At 43.2% G+C, this 18,916-nt stretch overlaps 1 protein-coding gene across 1 annotated transcript in view; it reads left to right on the forward strand.

Moving 5' to 3' along the window:
* The first annotated feature begins 2,242 nt into the window (after positions 1-2,242).
* Positions 2,243-18,916, forward strand: part of MEI1 (meiotic double-stranded break formation protein 1) — a 79,666-nt gene continuing 62,992 nt past the window's right edge. Inside the window, exons 1-8 of the mRNA XM_047866110.1 lie at positions 2,243-2,426; positions 4,957-5,080; positions 5,834-5,884; positions 8,225-8,298; positions 9,881-9,986; positions 10,525-10,728; positions 12,784-12,914; positions 18,576-18,690. Coding sequence (XP_047722066.1) covers positions 2,256-2,426; positions 4,957-5,080; positions 5,834-5,884; positions 8,225-8,298; positions 9,881-9,986; positions 10,525-10,728; positions 12,784-12,914; positions 18,576-18,690 — 976 coding nt within the window. The 5' untranslated portion in view covers positions 2,243-2,255. The remainder of the gene's footprint in view (positions 2,427-4,956; positions 5,081-5,833; positions 5,885-8,224; positions 8,299-9,880; positions 9,987-10,524; positions 10,729-12,783; positions 12,915-18,575; positions 18,691-18,916) is intronic.

Here is an 18,916-nt window from a genome sequence, read left to right on the forward strand (position 1 = left end):
ATGCTCTACTACTGACTGAGCCAGCCAGACTCCCCTCTCCCTCTTCTTGTAAGGTCACCAATCCTATGGGATTAGAACCCTCCCCCCCCGCCCCCAACCCATGACCTCTTTTAACCTTAATTACCTCTTAAAGGCCCTATCTCCAAATAGTCACATTAGGAGTTAGGGCTTCAACGTTTGAATTTGGGGGACACAATTCAGTCCATAGCAGACATGGAGATATATTTTTGAAGGTCACCGTTTCAAACCATCACACGGGGTAAGTTGTTATGCAGCAATAGATAATTAATACGTATATACTCTGTTGTAATAATTTGCTCATCCGTCTCCCTGACTGAACTTGAGGACAAGAAGGTCTTTGCTCACTTTTGAATCCTCTAGCTTCTAGCATGGATTCTGGCTCAAAACTTTGCCAAAAACAATACATTATTTTGTCAACATTTAAAAAATATACAGGGTTATATTTAATGACATGGACGATGAGTAACATTTTTCTCTGGGAGAAGCAGTTTACAAACTTTTGCATGTTACTGTTGTAAATATGTATAGACTAAAAGAAAATATACCAGGGGCGCCTGGGTGGCTGGGTCGGTTAAGCGTCCGACTTCGGCTCGGGTCATGATCTCACGTCCGTGGGTTCGAGCCCCGCGTCGGGCTCTGTGCTGACAGCTCAGAGCCTGGAGCCTGTTTCAGATTCTGTGTCTCCCTCTCTCTGACCCTCCCCCATTCATGCTCTGTCTCTCTCTGTCTCAAAAATAAATAAACGTTAAAAAAAATTAAAAAAAAGAAAATATACCAAAGTATTATCTTTCCTTTGTCTTCACTGAATGTGTATTACTGCTATAATTTAAGATGTGTCAAATAAGTGGTTTTTGCTTATTTATTTTACCTACTCGTATATATAATTCTGCATCTTTTGTACATAGTATTTTAATGAGAACTTTTCCATGTTAACACATACTTTTCTCAAACATTACTTCGCGATACTACATCGAATAATAAGCCACTATTTTCTAAACTATTTTGACATGGAAGTAATTTTTTGTACTCAGTCACACTGCTTCCGAATGTAGAGGACACCTCCTGAACTTACCTCCTTCACCATTAGCCAGTTGCTGGACACTCTGGTGCTAAATAAATCCTTGTAGATTGATAGATTATTATTGTTAGTAAATATAACGATAAGCAATTTCTTCTGCAGGATTTTTTGCACGCTCACAAAGTCCCAAGTGCTGTGCAGATGTCTGTGGGAGGATATATTTTTTTAAATGTTTTTTTTTTTTTTTTTTGAGAGAGACAGAGCACGAGCGGGGGAGGAGCAGAGAGAGAGAGAGAGGAAGACACAGAATCTGAAGCAGGCTTCAGGCTCCGAGATGTCAGCACAGAGCCAGATGCGGGGCTGGAACCCACGAACCAGGAGATCACGACCTGAGACCAAGTCAGACGCTTAACCGACTCAGCCACCCAGGCGCTCCTGTGTAGGCTCTTCGAGAGAAAAGGGTCACATAAATTTAAAATAATACTAACAGCTTTTAGACCCCTGAGATCATTTAATTTTTTAAAAAATAGATTTTATTTTTAAGTAATCTCTACACCCAAGGTGGGCCTCGAACTCACAACCCTTATATCAAGAGTAGCATGCTCCACCGACTGAGCCAGTCAAGGGCCCCTATTTAAATTTTTTTTAAGTTCATTTATTTTTGAGAGAAAGCGAGAGAGAGAGCGAGCACGAGCAGGGGTGGGGCAGAGAAGGAGGGAGCCACAGGATCCCAAGCAGGCTCCAGGCTCTGAGCTGTCAGCACAGAGACCGAAGCCGGGCTCGAACTCACCAGCCGCGAGATCATGACCTGAACCAAAGTCTATCATTTAACCGAGTGAGCCACCCCCAGGCGTTTCCCCCTCTCTCTTATTTCCTTTTTTACTAGTAGGAAGAGATGATTTCCTTTCCTTCCTCAAGGCTAATGACAGCTTCTTTATAAATGCTTTTCAATCCACAGAGTGGTCAAGACGCATTCCTACGGACTCAAGCAGCAAGTCGCTTTGGTCTCTGGCAGATACCGACCGTCCTCGTGTCCCCCACATGCCCTCAGCGCCCGTCGCTCGACGGAGATCGCGCCTTGGCGTCGCCCTGGGCTTGCGCAGCTGCATTAGCCCCCACTTCGCCCTCTGGCGTCCGGGGCGGGGTCTCTTTCAAGTGCGCTTGCGCACAAGCTGCGCGGGACCCCGTGCTGCTGCGGTGAAGTCCAAGCCGAGAGATGGCTGTGAGGGAGGCGGCGGCGGGCCCGCGGGGGCCCGGGAGGGACGAGGAGACGGCGCTGCTCTACGAGAGGGCCCATTCCCGGCATGACCCGTGCTGGCTGCTGCCCGTGCCCCCGCGGCTCTGCCTGGCGTGCGTGCTGGAGCTGCTGCCGGAGCCCTGCGTATCGGTGCGAACTGGGCCCCCGGCATTTCCCTCACCAAGCTGGGCCGCCCCTCGCCAGGCCAACTCCCTTGAACCTGACGCACCTTCCCCGGAACGAAACCGGGCCCACCCGCTTCGTTAAACCTACCCCCTAACCAGTTCTGCGCCCTCGCCAGGCCAGGGCGGCTTTCTTTGCTATACTACCTCAGCCTCAGTTTACCCCGCCGGCTGCCCTGCTCCGAGCGGACTATCCCCTTTCCAAACCAGCTCCTGCGCCTGGCCATGCGCCTCAGCTGGGCCTATCCCTGTCCCCACTGAGCCCCCTCCCCTCCAGGACTCGCTGGCACGCAGGCCCACCTCCCCTTCCCGTCTCAGCAGCTGCCCTGCCGCTTGTTGCCCCCGCCATTCCTCCAGGATCTTAGCCTTGGCTCGGCCCACGGGCCAGGTACACCCGTAGTAGGGGCTCCTCATTCCCTTCGGATTTCTTGGGGCGTCAGTGTGGAGGAGGGGGCTGCCTAGGTCTCTGTGATGGCAGCGAGACGGGAAGAAGTTACAGCCAGGCAGGGTGGGGTGAAGGGGAACCTTTCTAATAGCAGAGCTGGCTGAAAAATGGGCTGCCAGTTCCCTCAATGCCTACGCACCTTTGTAGTGAGTTTTTGGTCCATGGAGCCATCCAAGAAAAATTTGGGAGATCACTTTTATCTCACATTCATGGGAGGGGAATTCATGCCTTGGGAGGAGGGGCTGGATCAATGGTTCTCAAAATTTTAAATCTCAGGATGCCTTTATACTTTAAAAAAGTGTTGAGGACCCCAAAAAGCTTTTATATGGGTTATATCCACTGATATTTACTGTGTTAGAAAAAGAAACCAATTCTTAAATATTAATTAAAAAATGGTAGTAAATCATTACGTATTAGCATAATTGGTTTTATTGCTGTAAAATATACATGATATAAAGCCTACCATTTTAAGCATGCAGTTCTGTGGCATAAGTAATTCAAATAAAAATGATATTTTCTAAAAGAAAAAAAGATAATGAAAGGAATAGCTTTGTTTTACATTTTTATTTACATCTATTAAACAAGTCTCTTTAATGTCTAGCTTAATAGAAGTCAGCTGGATTCTCAAGTATTTTAGCATTTAATCGGTTGTATATTACCTGTCATGTAATCTTTGAAAAACTCCACTGTATACTTGTGAAAGTAAGAGTGAAAGAGACAAATTACATTTTAGTATCAAAATAATTTTGATCTTTGAACCCTTTCAAAGTTTTGGGTACCCTCAGGGGTTCCCAGGCTACACTCTGAGAACCTCTGGGCTAGCTGATAACATTTGAGCTATCATTGAGGCCAGAAGTTCTGAGGCTGCCATTCTTGGACAGTGAGTCAGAGATACAGAGATAAATACGACAGTAGGGGAGAAAACGAGAATGCTAAAAACTGGGAATTTAGTAGACAGACATATTTGTGGTCAAGTGCTGTTGGGATAAGGAGGGAAATTGGGAAAAGGTTTTGAGAAGAGGATGCATTTGAATTAAGCTTGAGAAGATGGGTGAGCTTTGGACCAGAGGAGAAGTTGGGGGGAGGGTGCTTATACCAGCAGGGCTTATCCCATTAGCAAGGATGAGTTTGGGGAGGTAATCAGAGTGTTTGAAAGGAAATTGAGGGAGGTGAGATTGAAAAGCCAGGTTAAGATAAGTTCCAAGAGTTTGAATCCAGGCTGAAGAGCTTGGATTTAATCCGACAGGTGAAAGAAAGTCATTGAGATTTTTTGAGTAACTCATTTAGATTACTAGCTTAATGTATTATGTAGGAGGAATTGAAGGAAAACATGAGATTTGCAATAACAGGTTAGAGACAATAAGAGATGCAACTTCACTTTTTATTGAATGCACTTTTTTTTTTAGCTTCATCTCTCATCAATTGAAAAAGTGTAATATAGTCAGTTGTACCCAAGTTCCTGCTCTATCCTCGGTGTATGCTCCCCTTTTTAACCTAACTTTTGCTACTGTCTTGAGCACTTTGCACAGCTACTACCCAGTTCCCTGTACAGGGAGATGAATTGAGTGTGAAGATTTATGTCCGAGTTGAATGGAAGGATGCATTTCTCTACCAGCCTCTTTGAGGCTCACGAAGGGTCTCCAGCATCACTCTCCTGAACTGTTAAGTAGAAAGGACGCTGACCTTAGACAAGACCTGTTTGGAGATAGATTTGAGTCCTTGGGAATGTCTTTGGGCCTCAATCTTCTCATCTGTAAAATGGTGACAATAATTTTTACTTGCTTCACTAAGTTGTTAGACAAAAGAGTGATTTGTGAACACTAAAGTGCTCTGTAAATATAGGGTAGTAGGAACCTTAGCTAATGTATAATCCTCTGTATAAACACATAGATTCCTGTGTGTAAATGTTCCTACTTTCAGGGATTATGACCTTACCATAGTTTAGATGAACCTTCCAGTATCATCTTGTAATTGTATTTAGAAATTACAGTTGTTTGGGTTCAGAATGGCTGAGACTTGGTTGCTATTGAATATTTTCTTCATCTGCCCCAAGTTGGTGCGCAAGAAGCATGTGCTCTCCTGTTTCCGAGATGCTCTCTTGAGACATGCCTCCCTGGTCATGCAGCTTGTGGCTCAGGATCAGAAAATCTGTATCCACTTCATAAGCATGCTTTTCGGTGAGATTAAAAGGGAAATTTGGTATGCATTTTGCATGTATAGCATGTATATTTACTTTGGGGTCTTGGAGAAATGGTCTTGGAAAGATAATTTAGACTTTTTACGATGTGACAGTTTAACTTATTAGCAAATTGTTTTGTCGTAATGATGAAGAAATGGTCCCTTTTCTAAAACACATGATGCATCGTATGGTAACTAGCTTTACTACAGTCAAAAGTTTTGTAAAAGTGTGAATATGAATATGGGAAATGTGTGATCTTTCAGAGTCCACTCTGGTCTTTGAAGAGGATCAGAGCCAGACTAGAGTCTGTTGACCTGGGTGTGACCATGATTGAAATACTTTCCCTCTCCTGTGCCTGAGATGAATTAAAAGGTCCCTTCTTTTAATATAGTTGTGATGTCCTATGGAAAGAGCCCTTTTCAGGGAGGAGGGGAGCTAACTCATATTGGATATTTTTTCTCTGCTAGTGGCTTTTCAGGCTTTTAACTGCCAAGTCAGTCCTTTAAGGGAGAAAGGATGATCCCCAAGGCTAAGGGAAGTCCTAGCAAAACAACTGGCAGGACAGGAATTTTACCCGAGGTCCGTTACAGACTCCAAAGCACTCAGTTTTTATGCTGTGCCACACTTGGTGTTGAGGATAGCATTTATCTGGGACATTGCTTAAAGCTACTTTTAGTCTAGAATTTTCAATGTGCCTTTGTGAGTTTCTCTTTTAACTAACCATTCCCTTCTCTCCTCCCTCTACTCCAAGGGCTGTTATGTAATGTGGAAGATGGAAGTGTAATAGACCTCTGTATTGAAGGTAAGGTGAAACTATGTGTACCTAGCATTTGAAGCTGGGTATATTAGCTGGGTATATTGCAACTCTGGTTATTTGAGACCTTGATGAAATAAATGTTTCATTTTAGAGACAGATCAAGAAAACTCAATTAGTTGTCAGTCATTGATTCTGCGTTTTTTTTCTCAGGCACCTCCTCTGTGCCAAGTACTGTATCAGACATTGGGGATACGTAGATGGATAAGACATGGTTCCTGCCCTTTAAGAGTTTACAATCTGGAGGAGGGATTGGATAGTAAATAATGAGAGCTGATAAGTACTGTTACAAAGGCAGCACAAACTGTTTTCATTACTTTCACATTGGTTAGTTGGAAGTTGTCTGCACACAGGTGATTGTTAAGGCTGCGGAAGTGTGTCTGTTTACCTATAAAGCACTGAAGGAGTGGGGCACCTGGCTGGCCCAGAAGAGCATGTGACTCTTGATCTCGGGGTGGTGAGTTTGAGCCCTGTGTTGGGTGTAGAGATTACTAAAATAAATAAACTTTAGGGGCGCCTGGGTGGCGCAGTCGGTTAAGCGTCCGACTTCAGCCAGGTCATGATCTCGCGGTCCGTGAGTTTGAGCCCCGCGTCAGGCTCTGGGCTGATGGCTCAGAGCCTGGAGCCTGTTTCCGATTCTGTGTCTCCCTCTCTCTCTGCCCCTCCCCCGTTCATGGTCTGTCTCTCTCTGTCCCAAAAATAAATAAACGTTGAAAAAAAATTTTTTTTTTTTAAAAATAAATAAACTTTAAAAGGCTCAAGGAGAAAGAACACAAGAGCACTGGGATAGGAGGACTCTTGCAGAAAGAGTAAGAATTGTATCAGTGAGGGTGTAGTCAGGCAACAGAAACCACGTAAGTTATTTGAACAGGAAAAAACTTTAATATGAAGAATTATTGACTATTTAACTGAAGGCAAAAGAAAACACCGGGTTTTCACAGACGTAGGAATTTCAGAAAGCAGCTTCCACCCTCAGGGCTGAGGAAACAAAATGAGGTTGGAATTATTAAAACATAAGTTTTCTGGGGCGCCTGGGTGGCGCAGTCGGTTAAGCGTCCGACTTCAGCCAGGTCACGATCTCGCAGTCCGTGAGTTCGAGCCCCGCATCGGGCTCTGGGCTGATGGCTCAGAGCCTGGAGCCTGTTTCCGATTCTGTGTCTCCCTCTCTCTCTGCCCCTCCCCCGTTCATGCTCTGTCTCTCTCTGTCCCAAAAATAAATAAACGTTGAAAAAAAAAAAATTAAAAAAAAAAAACAAAAAAACATAAGTTTTCTCTAAGGAGAGGATGCTGCTTGGCTGCTGCTGGGTCCATGACCATCCAACCACAGGCTTAGCAGCTGTGACAGATCATAAGTTAGCATGATTTGTGTATACCTCTGACCATCTCTCAGTCTAGAATGTGGAAAAACAAATGTACCACTTGAAGTTCTGACCACTGGCAGGAATGGGGAGATTTCCCGTCACCATTATGCCACTCTTGAGTGGGGCTATAATCCTAAGGCGGTCCATTGCTGGTTGGTGCTAGCATAACTTGTAAACCTTCATCAGACCCCAAGAACTTAACTGAGGTGGTAGGCACTAGATAGAGACTGCAGAGCCAGAGAGGGAAGAAGGACTTGCTCCTTCGTCGCTGTTTCCTCTTTGTTGCCTGCCTTCTTCCTGTTTCTGTGACTGTTATCCCAGAATGCTTCTTTACCTTGGAAGTGCCAGAGTCTTCCTGCAGCAGCAGCAGCTGAGTATAGTTTTGTAGCTTTTCCCAGACGTGCAGAGCCAGTCTCTTTTTCACTGCTCCTCAAACATACCAGCAGAAGCATCACAAACGATTGTATACAAGGATGAGTTTGGGGTTGAGAGGTAATAGAGGCAATTAAGGCAATTATTGGCACAGGAACTCACCCATAATTCTATTTTCTAGTATATGAAGGAGCAATTGTGAGGCAGGAATAAAGTAGAGATAATATAAAATAATAGTTTTCAACCTTAGCTTCACAATAGACTTACATGGGTAACTTAAAAAACATCCAGATGCTTAAGCTCTTTCTTTAGAGATTATGATTTAATTGATCTAGAGTGGGAGTTGGGCATTAGTATTTTTTTTTTTTTAACTTCCTGGGTGATTCTGATGTGCAGCCAGATTGTGAACTACTGATATAAAACAACGAAGAAGCCAGAAATCCTTTGATTTGGATATGTACACTTAGTTTAATTGGGGAGATAGAAAAGACTATACTGGTAACACAAGCAAATGACTTTGAGTAGAAGGGCTATGAAAGGTGAGGTGTGGGCCAGAGGTTGTCTTGTGGTTAGTAACACTACTGTGTCTGCTCAGTCCTTATCCAGCTTACAACTCAGCTGAAGTTAGAGCAGACCGTTCATTGCCTGCTGGATGAGTGCCACAAAGAGGTCAGTAAATAGCTGTGGGTTCTTGAGTACCCCTCAGAATCCTCAGATATCAGAGCTGGGCCCACGCCTTTCTGGATTGGCGGGGAGATTGAAATACAGAGAGGGACAGACACCTGCCTGAGGTCACTGAGTCAGTGGCAGAGCCAGAGCCAGAGCTAGGGCCTGCCTGGGTCTTCTGATCCTGCCCCAATACTGTTTGTATCTTCCCTCCTTCCCCTTTCCCCTCCCTCTGTGTGGTGAAGTCTCATCTTTCTGACATAATCATCCCATGGCTATTCTCTATATCCCCCTAAGTACAATACAGACTTCCTTGACCAACTTAGCAAGGAAATATATTTACTATGTCTTGGCTTAGTGTTTTTCTTTGGTTTGAATTGTATACAATATTTTATACTGAAGTCATTTGTTTTTGTCAGCATCTAAGGCAAGCACTGAGTGGATATATTTAACCTGCCTTCTTCACAGATAGTCACAGATACCATTCAATAAGCAGCTTTTGCATTGTGTTTAAGACTTAGGAATAATATCAGAATCACTTTTTATTTTATTTTTTTGCAAAAGGAAGACAAATGGGAGCACCTGGGTGGCTCAGTCAGTTAATCAAGTTACTTGATTAACTTGATTCAGTTAATCAAGAGACTCTTGATTTCAGCTCAGGTCATGATCTCAGGTTGAGCCCCCCATCAGGCTCTGTGCTGACAGCGTGGAGCCTGCTTGGGAATCTGTCTCCCTCTCTCTCTGCCCCTCTCCTGCTAGTGCTCTCTGTCTCTGTGTCTGTCTCTAAATAAATGAATAAATAAACATTAAAAAAAAAAAGGAAGACAAATGTTCATCTTAACACCAAGAACATTTAATTATGAATTATACTGAATTGTCATATCATTATAATTACTCTGCATATGATTAATATATCAGATTGAATTTATCATCATATATGTCAATACTTATTAAGATGATTCCACTTAACCCTTTTGAGCACTTTCTATATGCTGGGCACTGTGTTAGGTGGTTTATGTGCAGTATCTCATTGAGTCCTCCTAACAACCCTATGAAATTGATACTATTATTATTTCCTACCAGAGGAGTTAAGAGTCTTACTTAAAGTGCTATAGCTGGTCAGTAGAAATGGTGAAATATATACTGTTGATTCTACTTGAAACCCATCAAGCATAGGGTCTGATGAATAGAAGGCTCAGTAATGGCCATGGTAATGATAATAATACTAATAGTTGTTTTTTTTTTTTTTTTGTACTAAGCCAGAATTCTGTCTTTATGATGTTCCCAACTTTCACTCTCCCAGTTTCTGGCTCTATAGAAGACAAAATATGCTAATGTTAATCCAGTTTAACAGTCATGTACTGAGCTAGGTACTGAGTACTCTGAGAGGAATCTGACTCAGTCCCTTTCCTCAAGGTCTTCCCAGTCCAATAGGGGAGATAGATACTTAGTTAAAGAAGCTGATTACTGGTTGTGGTGAGAGACACATACAATACAGGCTTTGTGTAAATAGGGCAAGATAAATTTTGTTGGGAGATCTGTCCTGATCCTAATTCATACAGTGGAGCGTGTTCATTTTCTATAGCTGTGTAACATGCCCTCCATGCGAGGCAGCCTGGCTACCCTGACCCTTCTCGGCAAGTTGGTGGATGCTATCCCTCCCCTGGCAGACAAGCTTGTAATGGAGCACAGTGAGTAACCTCTGGGGAAGAGATGCTACTACCCTTTTACCAGCTTTGATCACACTTTATATCACCATCTGGGTGGTCCACTCACTATACACACCTGGGAAGTTGTTACTTTCCTATTCTAGGCGTTCAGTTTCCCATCTGCAAAATGTACTCTATGTTGGCCAAGTTGAAAAAATTCTTGACCCTGGTCTTGAGTTATTTCACAAATTAAGTATCTACTTAATTAAGTTATGTTAACACAAATTAAGTATCTACTTATGGACCTTCCTTTGGATGGAAGGAGGAATTAATTCTGGAATACAGAGTGCTTTTTTCTATCAATAAAATGCAAATAAATATCTCATAGAGGATTTACTCCAGGGTTAATCACTTCTCTAAACCTTGGTTTTCTCTTTTGATTAAGGGTCCAGAAATTGTTTGTTATGGAGATTATAAAGGATTACCACTATTACTACCCTACGGGGCACAATAGTTTGGAGTTTCATATAGCAGCTGACATTGTGAGGTTTCCCTGGCCCCTTGGTTGTTTTCTGGACAGGTAATCTGATGGAACATCTGTTGAGGGGTTTAATATACCCCAATGAGGGGGTGCGAGCTTCTGTCTGTTACCTCTATGGGAAGCTGTACTCTTCACCAGTGGCTGCTGAGATGCTTTCAGGCCATTTCCGGGAGAAGCTGTGTCCTCTCTTCCTTTCCACCCTGGATGGCGCCCAGACAAAGGAGCTACAGATCAACTGTTTGGGTAAGATATAGGACTGGAGAGAAAAGAGAGAATGCTTTTGATGTTTTGCTTGGGGACCTGAGATATTGGCTCTCTAGTGGTAGGGAAGTTTGCCTCTTTGAAAAGCTTTGAAAAGCTCTCTAGTGGTAGGGAAGTTTGAAAAGGGTAGAAGCCATGGGTTTAGGAGAGAAGACGGAAAGGCTGGGGGTGCCTGGGTGACTCAGTCGGTTGAGGGTCCAGCTCTTGATTTTGGCTCAGGTCATAATCTCAGGGTCTCAGTGGGATTGAGCCCTGTATTGGGCTCCGTGCTGAGTATGGAGACTGCTCAAGATTTTCTCTCTCTCTCCCTCTGTCCCTTTACCCCTCACTCGTGTGCACGCACGCATTTTCTCTCTCTCTCTCTCTCTCTCTCTCTCTCTCAAAAAAAATCTTGAAAAAGAAAAGATGCACAGACTATGATAGATGCCTATCTAAGACCCTTGCCTTTGGGGGCACCTGGGTGACTCAGGATGTTAAGCATTCGACTCTTGATTTCAGCTAAGGTCATGATCTCATGGTTCATGGGTACGAGTGCTGAGTCTTCAGTGACTCTTCACTGACAACATGGAGCCTGCTTGGGATTCTCTGTCTCCATTTCTCTCTGCCCCTCCCCCACTTGTGTGTACTCTCTCTTTTAAAAAATTAAAAATAAAAAAAGAACCTTGCTTTTGCAAGGAGAAGAAAGTGGGACAACAATTTTTCTGCCTCTGGTTTTTACTGCCTGCTCTGGTGTATCCTGTTTTTGCTGCCAAGTTAATCTTCACACTGCATAGCTTGCGTTTCCTGTTTCCTATTTGAAAAATCATCTATGGCTCCCTCTGGCCTCCAGGTGATGTGCAGGTTTCCTACTTGTTATTTGAGGCTCCTTAGGAGCCCCTGTGTACCCTTTCAGCCTCTTCTTCTGCTGTTTCCTTATGTAGGTACACAAGACCCTTGAAATGCTTCTGACTAACATTTTTGAAAAAATGTATTTCATTTATTTTGAGAGAGAGAGAGACTGAGAGAACAGTCAGGGCAGGGGTAGGGAGAGAGGGAGAGAGAGAATACCAAATAGGCTCTGCGCTGTCAGCACAGAGCCCAATGTGGGGCTCGAACCTATACACTGTGAAATTATGACCTGAGCTGAAATCAAGATTCGGATGCTTAATCAACCAAGCCACCCAGGTGCCCCTCACATTTTTTTAAAGTAAGCTCCACACCCAGCATGGAGCCCAACATGGGGCTTAAACTCACGACCTGAGATCAAGACCTGAGCTGAGATCAAGAGTTAGATGCCTAACTGACTGAGCCACCCAGGTGCCCCAGGAGCTTTCACATTTTGAACAGAGGTACTATGATTGGTAACTGGGTGAGGGCCTATTCCAAAGCAGGAGCTACAGGGAAAAGCATTGTCTATGGGTGACAACAGTTTCTTTTCACAGTTTGGGCCAAGAACTCTGTTATAAACAGTCTGGCCATACATAGTGAGTGTTCATTTTGGGCCAGGCCCTGTGTCAGGCTCTGGGGTCATAAAGATGATCAAACCCAAGCTCTATTCTGAGGGAGCTCATAGTCTAGTGTGGAAGAAGGATGTGGAGAATTAAAGATTAGTGTGATAAGTGTTGTCCCAGAGGTTGCATACAAGAGCATGGGATTCTATTTAATATGATGTTAGAGGTCCTTGCCATAACAATGAGGCAAGAAAAAGAAATAAAAGACATTAAAATTAGGAAGGAAAAAGTAAAATGGTCTCTGCAAATGCTATCATCTTATGTATAGAAAACCCTAAAAACTTCACCAAAAAACTGTTAAACCTAACAAACGAATTTAGTAAAGTTGCAGGATATAAAATCAGTTGTTTTTCTATACACTAACAGTGAATTATCTGAAAAATAAATTAAAACAATCCCATTTATAATAGCATTAAAAATAACAAAATACTTAGGAATGTCTGTGGTGACATGATGAAATTTCTAGAGGATGTCTGAGGGGCTACCTTAGGCATACTCTGGTGCCTATACTTCTCTTGCCTCACCTCCCAACCCTTTTGTTTTCTAGGTTGGCTGAGGCAGCTGCTGAAGTATGATCTCTTTGTGTCTGTAATCATGAATGAGTCTTCACTGGCGGAAAGTACGGAGGGTGTTGAGGGGCCACCAGGAAAGACCTCACTGCCTTTGGTGCTCAAAAAGGTGCTTGTCTTGTGATTTCTGGTCTCTAGGTTCAATAACAAGGGAACTGGTATGGCTCCTGGGCCTTGTATCACTCCTATCTAAGATTTCTAAGGTGTTTTCTTACTGGCTCAAACAATATGCTGTTAGAGTACTCAAAGTACAGTTGACCCTTGAACAACATGGGGGCTAGGGGCCCTGATTTCCCCTGCAGTTGAAAATTCACATAGAACTTTTGACTCCCCCCCAAATTTAACTATTAATAGTCTGTTGACCAGAACCCTTACCAATAACATAACCAGTCGATTAACACATATTTTGTATATGTATGATATTCTGTATTCTTAAAATAAAATAAGCTAGAGAAAGGAAAATGTTATTAAGAAATTCATAAGAGGTGGCAGACAGCCTCTCCTTTGCTCTCCCTTGTGGTATATTTAATAAGCTTCTATCTCCTTTGGAAAAAAAATTCCTAAGGAGGAGAAAATATTTGGAGTACTGCACTGTATTTATTGAAAAAAATCTGCATGTAAGTGGACCCACGTTGTTCAAGGTTCAACTGTAGGTTTTATTTCAGTTGTGAATATTTATATACACACCTCCCCCTTAACATCTCGGCTGGCTGATAATGGAGAATATATGCAGCAACAGAAAGTAAGCTATCTCAGGTGTTTTAGTGATAAAACTCAAGCTTCTTAGCTTGGTACCTAGAGTCCTCTTTCTCTGGATCCTCCTTATCCCTTTAGCCTTATTAACCTATCTCTTCCACCCCACAATCCAGTGCTCCAGCCATATGTAATTTCTCCCTGGCCCTGCATATGCTAGGACATTCTGTCTTTGTGCCTGTGCATCTGCACTTCTCCTTTGCCTTTAAAGCCTTTCCCCTCTCCTTTGTCTGTTGATCCTTCAAGGCCTATAGGGTTCCTTTGTCTTCTTGGCTCCTTTAGGCAGAATGTGCCCTGTGTCATGGCTTCACTATATTGTGGTTGATCTACTGGGAGCTTCTTTAGGGCAGGACCTGAGTCTGGCTGTATCTCTGCAGTGCTCAGCACAGTGCTTGGCAGAGCTACTTGCCCTCATCTGATAGTGGGGATATCATTGATTGACTAGACTGTAGGACTCCTTCTGCAGGAAAGAGGAGGGGCCCTGGTCAGAAGTGGAAAATGGACAGTTCGGGATAGAAAAGGCGGGTATTAAAAAGCCAGGGTAAACTGCTCCTCCTTATTTCCCTGGGATGCCTCTAGAAAGGTCCATGCAAGGCCTGTGAACTCCGAAGAGCAAGTTCTGTGTCTCTGAATCAGAAAATCTCAGATTGGGTTCTTTTCTGTGTTCATTTTTTTGCTGCCATCCTGAAGTCCATGGTGACATCTGGTTAGAACATTTGATCCCAGGCTCAGCAGGACACAAGGTCTGTGTCCTCACAGTGCACCAAGGCAGCAAAATGGTGGCAGGGACAGAGATTAGACAACACTTCCCTAGGGGGAGAGAGAGGAATCTTGACTTAGGGGCCCTGGCCTCCACTCATGTGGAGACTGTTCTTCTCTTGGCAACTTTGAATTATCAGTGTGTTATTTTACTACAGCAGCCAGCAAGGTTGGAACTAGGGTGAGATGAGTGAGATATTTGCCTTAGGTGTAAAATAAGGGGGTGCTAAAAACCTCAGCAATCAGGATAGTGTTTTAATGCAATGTGTGTGTGTGTGTGTGTGTGTGTGTGTGTGTGTGTGTGTGTGTTTTAAATCTGAGAGAGTGTGAGCCCATGAGCAGGGGAGAGAGCAGAAAAAGAGAAAATCTTAAGCAGGCTCTGTGCTCAGTGCAGAGCCCAATGTGTGGCTTAATCCCATGACCCTGGGATCATGACCTGAGCTGAAATCAGGAGTTGGATGCTCAACCGACTGAGCCACCCAGGCTCAATTTTGTATATATTTATATATTAAAAAAAAAAAAATATATATATATATATATATAGGGTTGCCTGGGTGGCTCAGTCGGTTGAGTGTCCGACTTTGGCTCAGGTCATGATCTCTCGGTTTGTGAGTTTGAGCCCCGCATCAGGCTCTGTGCTGACAGCTCGGAGCCTGGAGCCTGCTTCGGATTCTGTGTCTTGTTCTCTCTCTGCCCCTCCTCTGCTCATGCTCTGTCTCTCTCTGTGTCTCAATAATAAATAAACATTAAAAAAAATTTTTTTTAAATATATATATATAATTAAAATTTTTTTAATGTTTATTCATTTTTGAGAGAAGAGACAGAGACAGAGCATTGAGTGGGAGAGAGGCAGACACAGAGAGAGACACAGAACTCAATGCAGGCTTCAGGCTCCTCGCTGTCAGCACAGAGTCCAAAGTGGGGCTAGAACTCACGAATGGCGAGATCATGACCTGAGCCAAAGTTGGATGCTTAACCTTGACTGAGCCACCCAGGTGCCCTGTATGTATGTATATATATATATATATATATATTTTTTTTTTTAATGTATATTTATTTTTTTTTTTTGAGAGAGAGAGCATGAGCAGAGGAGGGGCAGAGAGAGAGGGAGAGAGAGGATCCGAAGCGGGCTCTGCACTGAGAGCAACAAGCCTGATATGGGGCTCAAACTCACAAACCATGAGATCATGACCTGAGCTGAAGTCAGATACTCAACTGACTGAGCCACCCAGGTGCCCCTGCAATATTTTTTTAAAAATCAAAGTTAATGCAAAAAAAAAAAAAAAAGTTAATTCATAGTGAACAAAATACCAAAATTTTAAATAAAGATAAGATCAACATATATCCTTTTATCTCTGTTCTGGCATATTTGTCAGAGTCTAATGCTATTCCTTCCTGATTTTGGCTGGTAATCAACTTATTCTCCCTTAATTCAGATCCCTAGGAATATATTGTCAATGTTTGTGTCTCTTCTGTTGCAATGTTGATCCATTCATTTAGTCAAATATATACTGAGCACTAATATGAGGTGTTAGTTACTGTGTTAGGCACTGGGAATATCATGGTATGTAAACAGACAAGTTCCTTGCCTTTGCATGGTCTCCTGGGGAAGGCAGGTAATAAACAAGCAAATGAACAAGCAAAGTATTCTAGTTTTGCTATAAAGGAAACAAAGAGGAGATGAGATAGTAGTGAGGAAGGCCAGCTACAGGTTGAGTGGTAGGCAGGGCCTCTCTGAAGGGTTGACACTTGAGCTGATGCTTGAAGATTTAAAGACAGCCAGTGATCAATTATACCTCAATGAGGCTGAAAATAAGTAAATTAAGTAAGTAAGTAAGCTAGTGATATGAAGAGTGGGCAGAAAAGTATGTCAGGCAGAGGGAACAGCAAATAAAGGCTAGAGGAAGAGAGATGCCTGATGTGTTCTAGGAGCAGATGGAGGCCAATGGGATGGATGGTGGGCGGAATGTGATGTGGCCTAAGATGAATTTACACTTGATCTTAGCCAAAAGGCCAAGAAGTGATAGCCTAAGATGAGTCTAGAGATTAAACAGGAAAAATCATGCTAGTCCTGATGGGTCACGGTAAATAATTAGGATCTTTTTAAAGACAGATGTTCATAATTAATTTTGTTTATGATGAAAAATAGGTTTGGAGTGTTTTCTTTCTCAACACAATAAGGAACATGCACTTTAAGCCAAGAATTGTTGTTTTTGCTTAGCAGTTAAATAGCATTTTTCTTTTTTTTTAAAAATTATTTTTTAATGTTTTTTACCTTTGAGAGAGAGAGAGAGAGAGCGAGAGAGAGAGAGAGCATGAATGGGGAAGGGGCAGAGAGAGAGACACACACACACACACATAGAATCTGAAGCAGGCTCCAGGCTCTGAGCTGTCAGCTTTGAGATCATGACCTGAGCTGAAGTTGGACGCCTAACTGACTGAAGTCCTAATATCATTAGGAACTCCCAGGTGCTCCTAAATATCATTTTTTTAAAGATAAGTTTTGTTTTGTTTTGTTTTGTTTTTACATTTTAACAGCTCTGAAATTGGGAGACATTTTACCATCAGTGCTGTGTTATAGCTTAATAATAGCTCTTTTACTCTTAGTGGTATATAAAATAATGGTTTACCTTACATCAGTAGCATTTTAAGATACGTGTCATTTCCTATATAAAATAGAAGATAAAGATTAATGCTGTATAGAAACCCCTTTGCATACTAATAGAAAGGCTGATCATGTGTCCATATTCAAGCCTGACATAACTGAGATGGGTTTAAGCTTGCAGTCCTCAGATGCCTCTCTACCAGATATGAATGTGACTTGGTCGTTTTCCTTTGCAGCTCTAAAACCAGGCACACCCTCCTTTGTGGCTCATGATATATGTTCTACTCATCATTTTCCCCTAGAATTCCAGTTTCTCCTACACTTAAAATCTGGGAGCACCTGGCTGGCTTAGTCAGAGGAGCATGTGATCTTGATCTCGGGGTCTTGAGTTTGAGCCCCAGGTGGCGTATAGAGACTACTTAATAAATAAAACTTAAAAGAAATATGTAGTTGCAATTAACCCTTTCCTTGATTTCTGAAAGTGCTATAGGACTTCTGATAGCTATGGTGTCCAGTAGGACTTTGGAAATTCATTGAAATGTTTTGAGTAGTGGAATAATCTGATCTAAAATTTGATGGAGGAGGCATCTCTGTTGTAGGAGGATGCCTAAATTTGGATGTGGCTGACATAAGTTTCTGCCTTACCTTTTCCACTTACTAGCTATGTGGCCTGGAATAAGTGACTTAGCCTCCATGAGCTTTAATTCCTTCCTCTGTGTGTTGAGAGTCTCCAAGACCACCCCCAGGTTCAATGATTCACTAGGAGGGCTCACAGGATTCAGTAAATAGTCATACTCATGCCTCTTATTTATTACAGTGAAAGAATACAAAGCAAAATTGGCAAAGAGAAAAGCTGTGTGGGGTGAAATCTGGGGGACAACCAGGCACAAGCTTTTAAGAGTCCTCTCTCCGTGGAGTCAGACAAAGATGCACTTTATTCCTTCAGCAATCAACTGTGGCAACACATGTGATTTGTTGCCTGGCAGAGAAGCTTATTAGAGTTCCAGTGCCCAAGATTTTTACTGGGGGCAGACTGATCATGTAGGCATCCTCTGCCTAGTACAACCAAAGTTGTACAGACTCCCAGGAGGAAAAGCAGGTATTCAGCATAAACTACATTGTTTGTACAAATAGTTTAGTCACAGAGAGTCAATATTAATGGTTCAGGGAGTGGTGGGAGCCCTCCTAAAATCCAACTTCCCAAACCCAGTCAGTGTTCAACCTTATAGACAGGCCTTTCTAAGGGTAACAGTCTCAGGCCTGCTATGTTGGTTCCTTTCAGCACACCCTGTAGAGTGAGGCTCATGGTAGAACTTTCCCCTGGTATGTTTCAGGCTTGTTGCAAGCATCAAAACCAGATGAGGGCTGTGAAAGTACTTCTGTTAATGAAGGCCCAAACCCTTCCTGGTGACAGTTTTAGTGTCCTTTGAGTGCCATTGTGTTCTTTTGTTCTGTTTCTCACCTACTGTTCTTCAGGCAGACTCCTTTCCATAATCTAGAATTGCTCTCCCTGAGTACCATCCTTGTGCCTGATGCCATCTAGTGCAGGAGGGATTCAGAGAGGAATTGGGCTCTTGCCCTGTGGCACTCAGGCTGCTACCCTCTACCTGTCAGTGGTGTGACTGCAGCACTTTTTGCTGCCTGTTTCTCCAGCTTCTCCTCTCTAGAGATGAGACTCTGCAGGTGGCCAGTGCCCACTGTATAACTGCGGTGCTGGTCCACTCCCCAGCGAAGCATGCCCCAGCCTTCATCCATGCCGACATCCCAGGTAGGGAGCTCCATCTAATCTCCTCTGAGGGCCCTGGGGTTCTGACTGGAGACCCTTGAGTCACACAGCGGTAGCTGTGCTACTGGGGTTCTTTGATAATACATTCTGGAGGGATGGGCTGGTGGCAGGCTCAGTTGTACAGGACAGACTCTAGGAAGTAGGCCTCATAAAGTGAATCCTCTTGCTATGCACCTCTTAGATGACCTTGAGCCATTTGTTACTGATC

The sequence above is a fragment of the Prionailurus viverrinus genome, chromosome B4 (assembly GCF_022837055.1).
Source record: "Prionailurus viverrinus isolate Anna chromosome B4, UM_Priviv_1.0, whole genome shotgun sequence".
Lineage (NCBI taxonomy): Eukaryota > Metazoa > Chordata > Mammalia > Carnivora > Felidae > Prionailurus > Prionailurus viverrinus.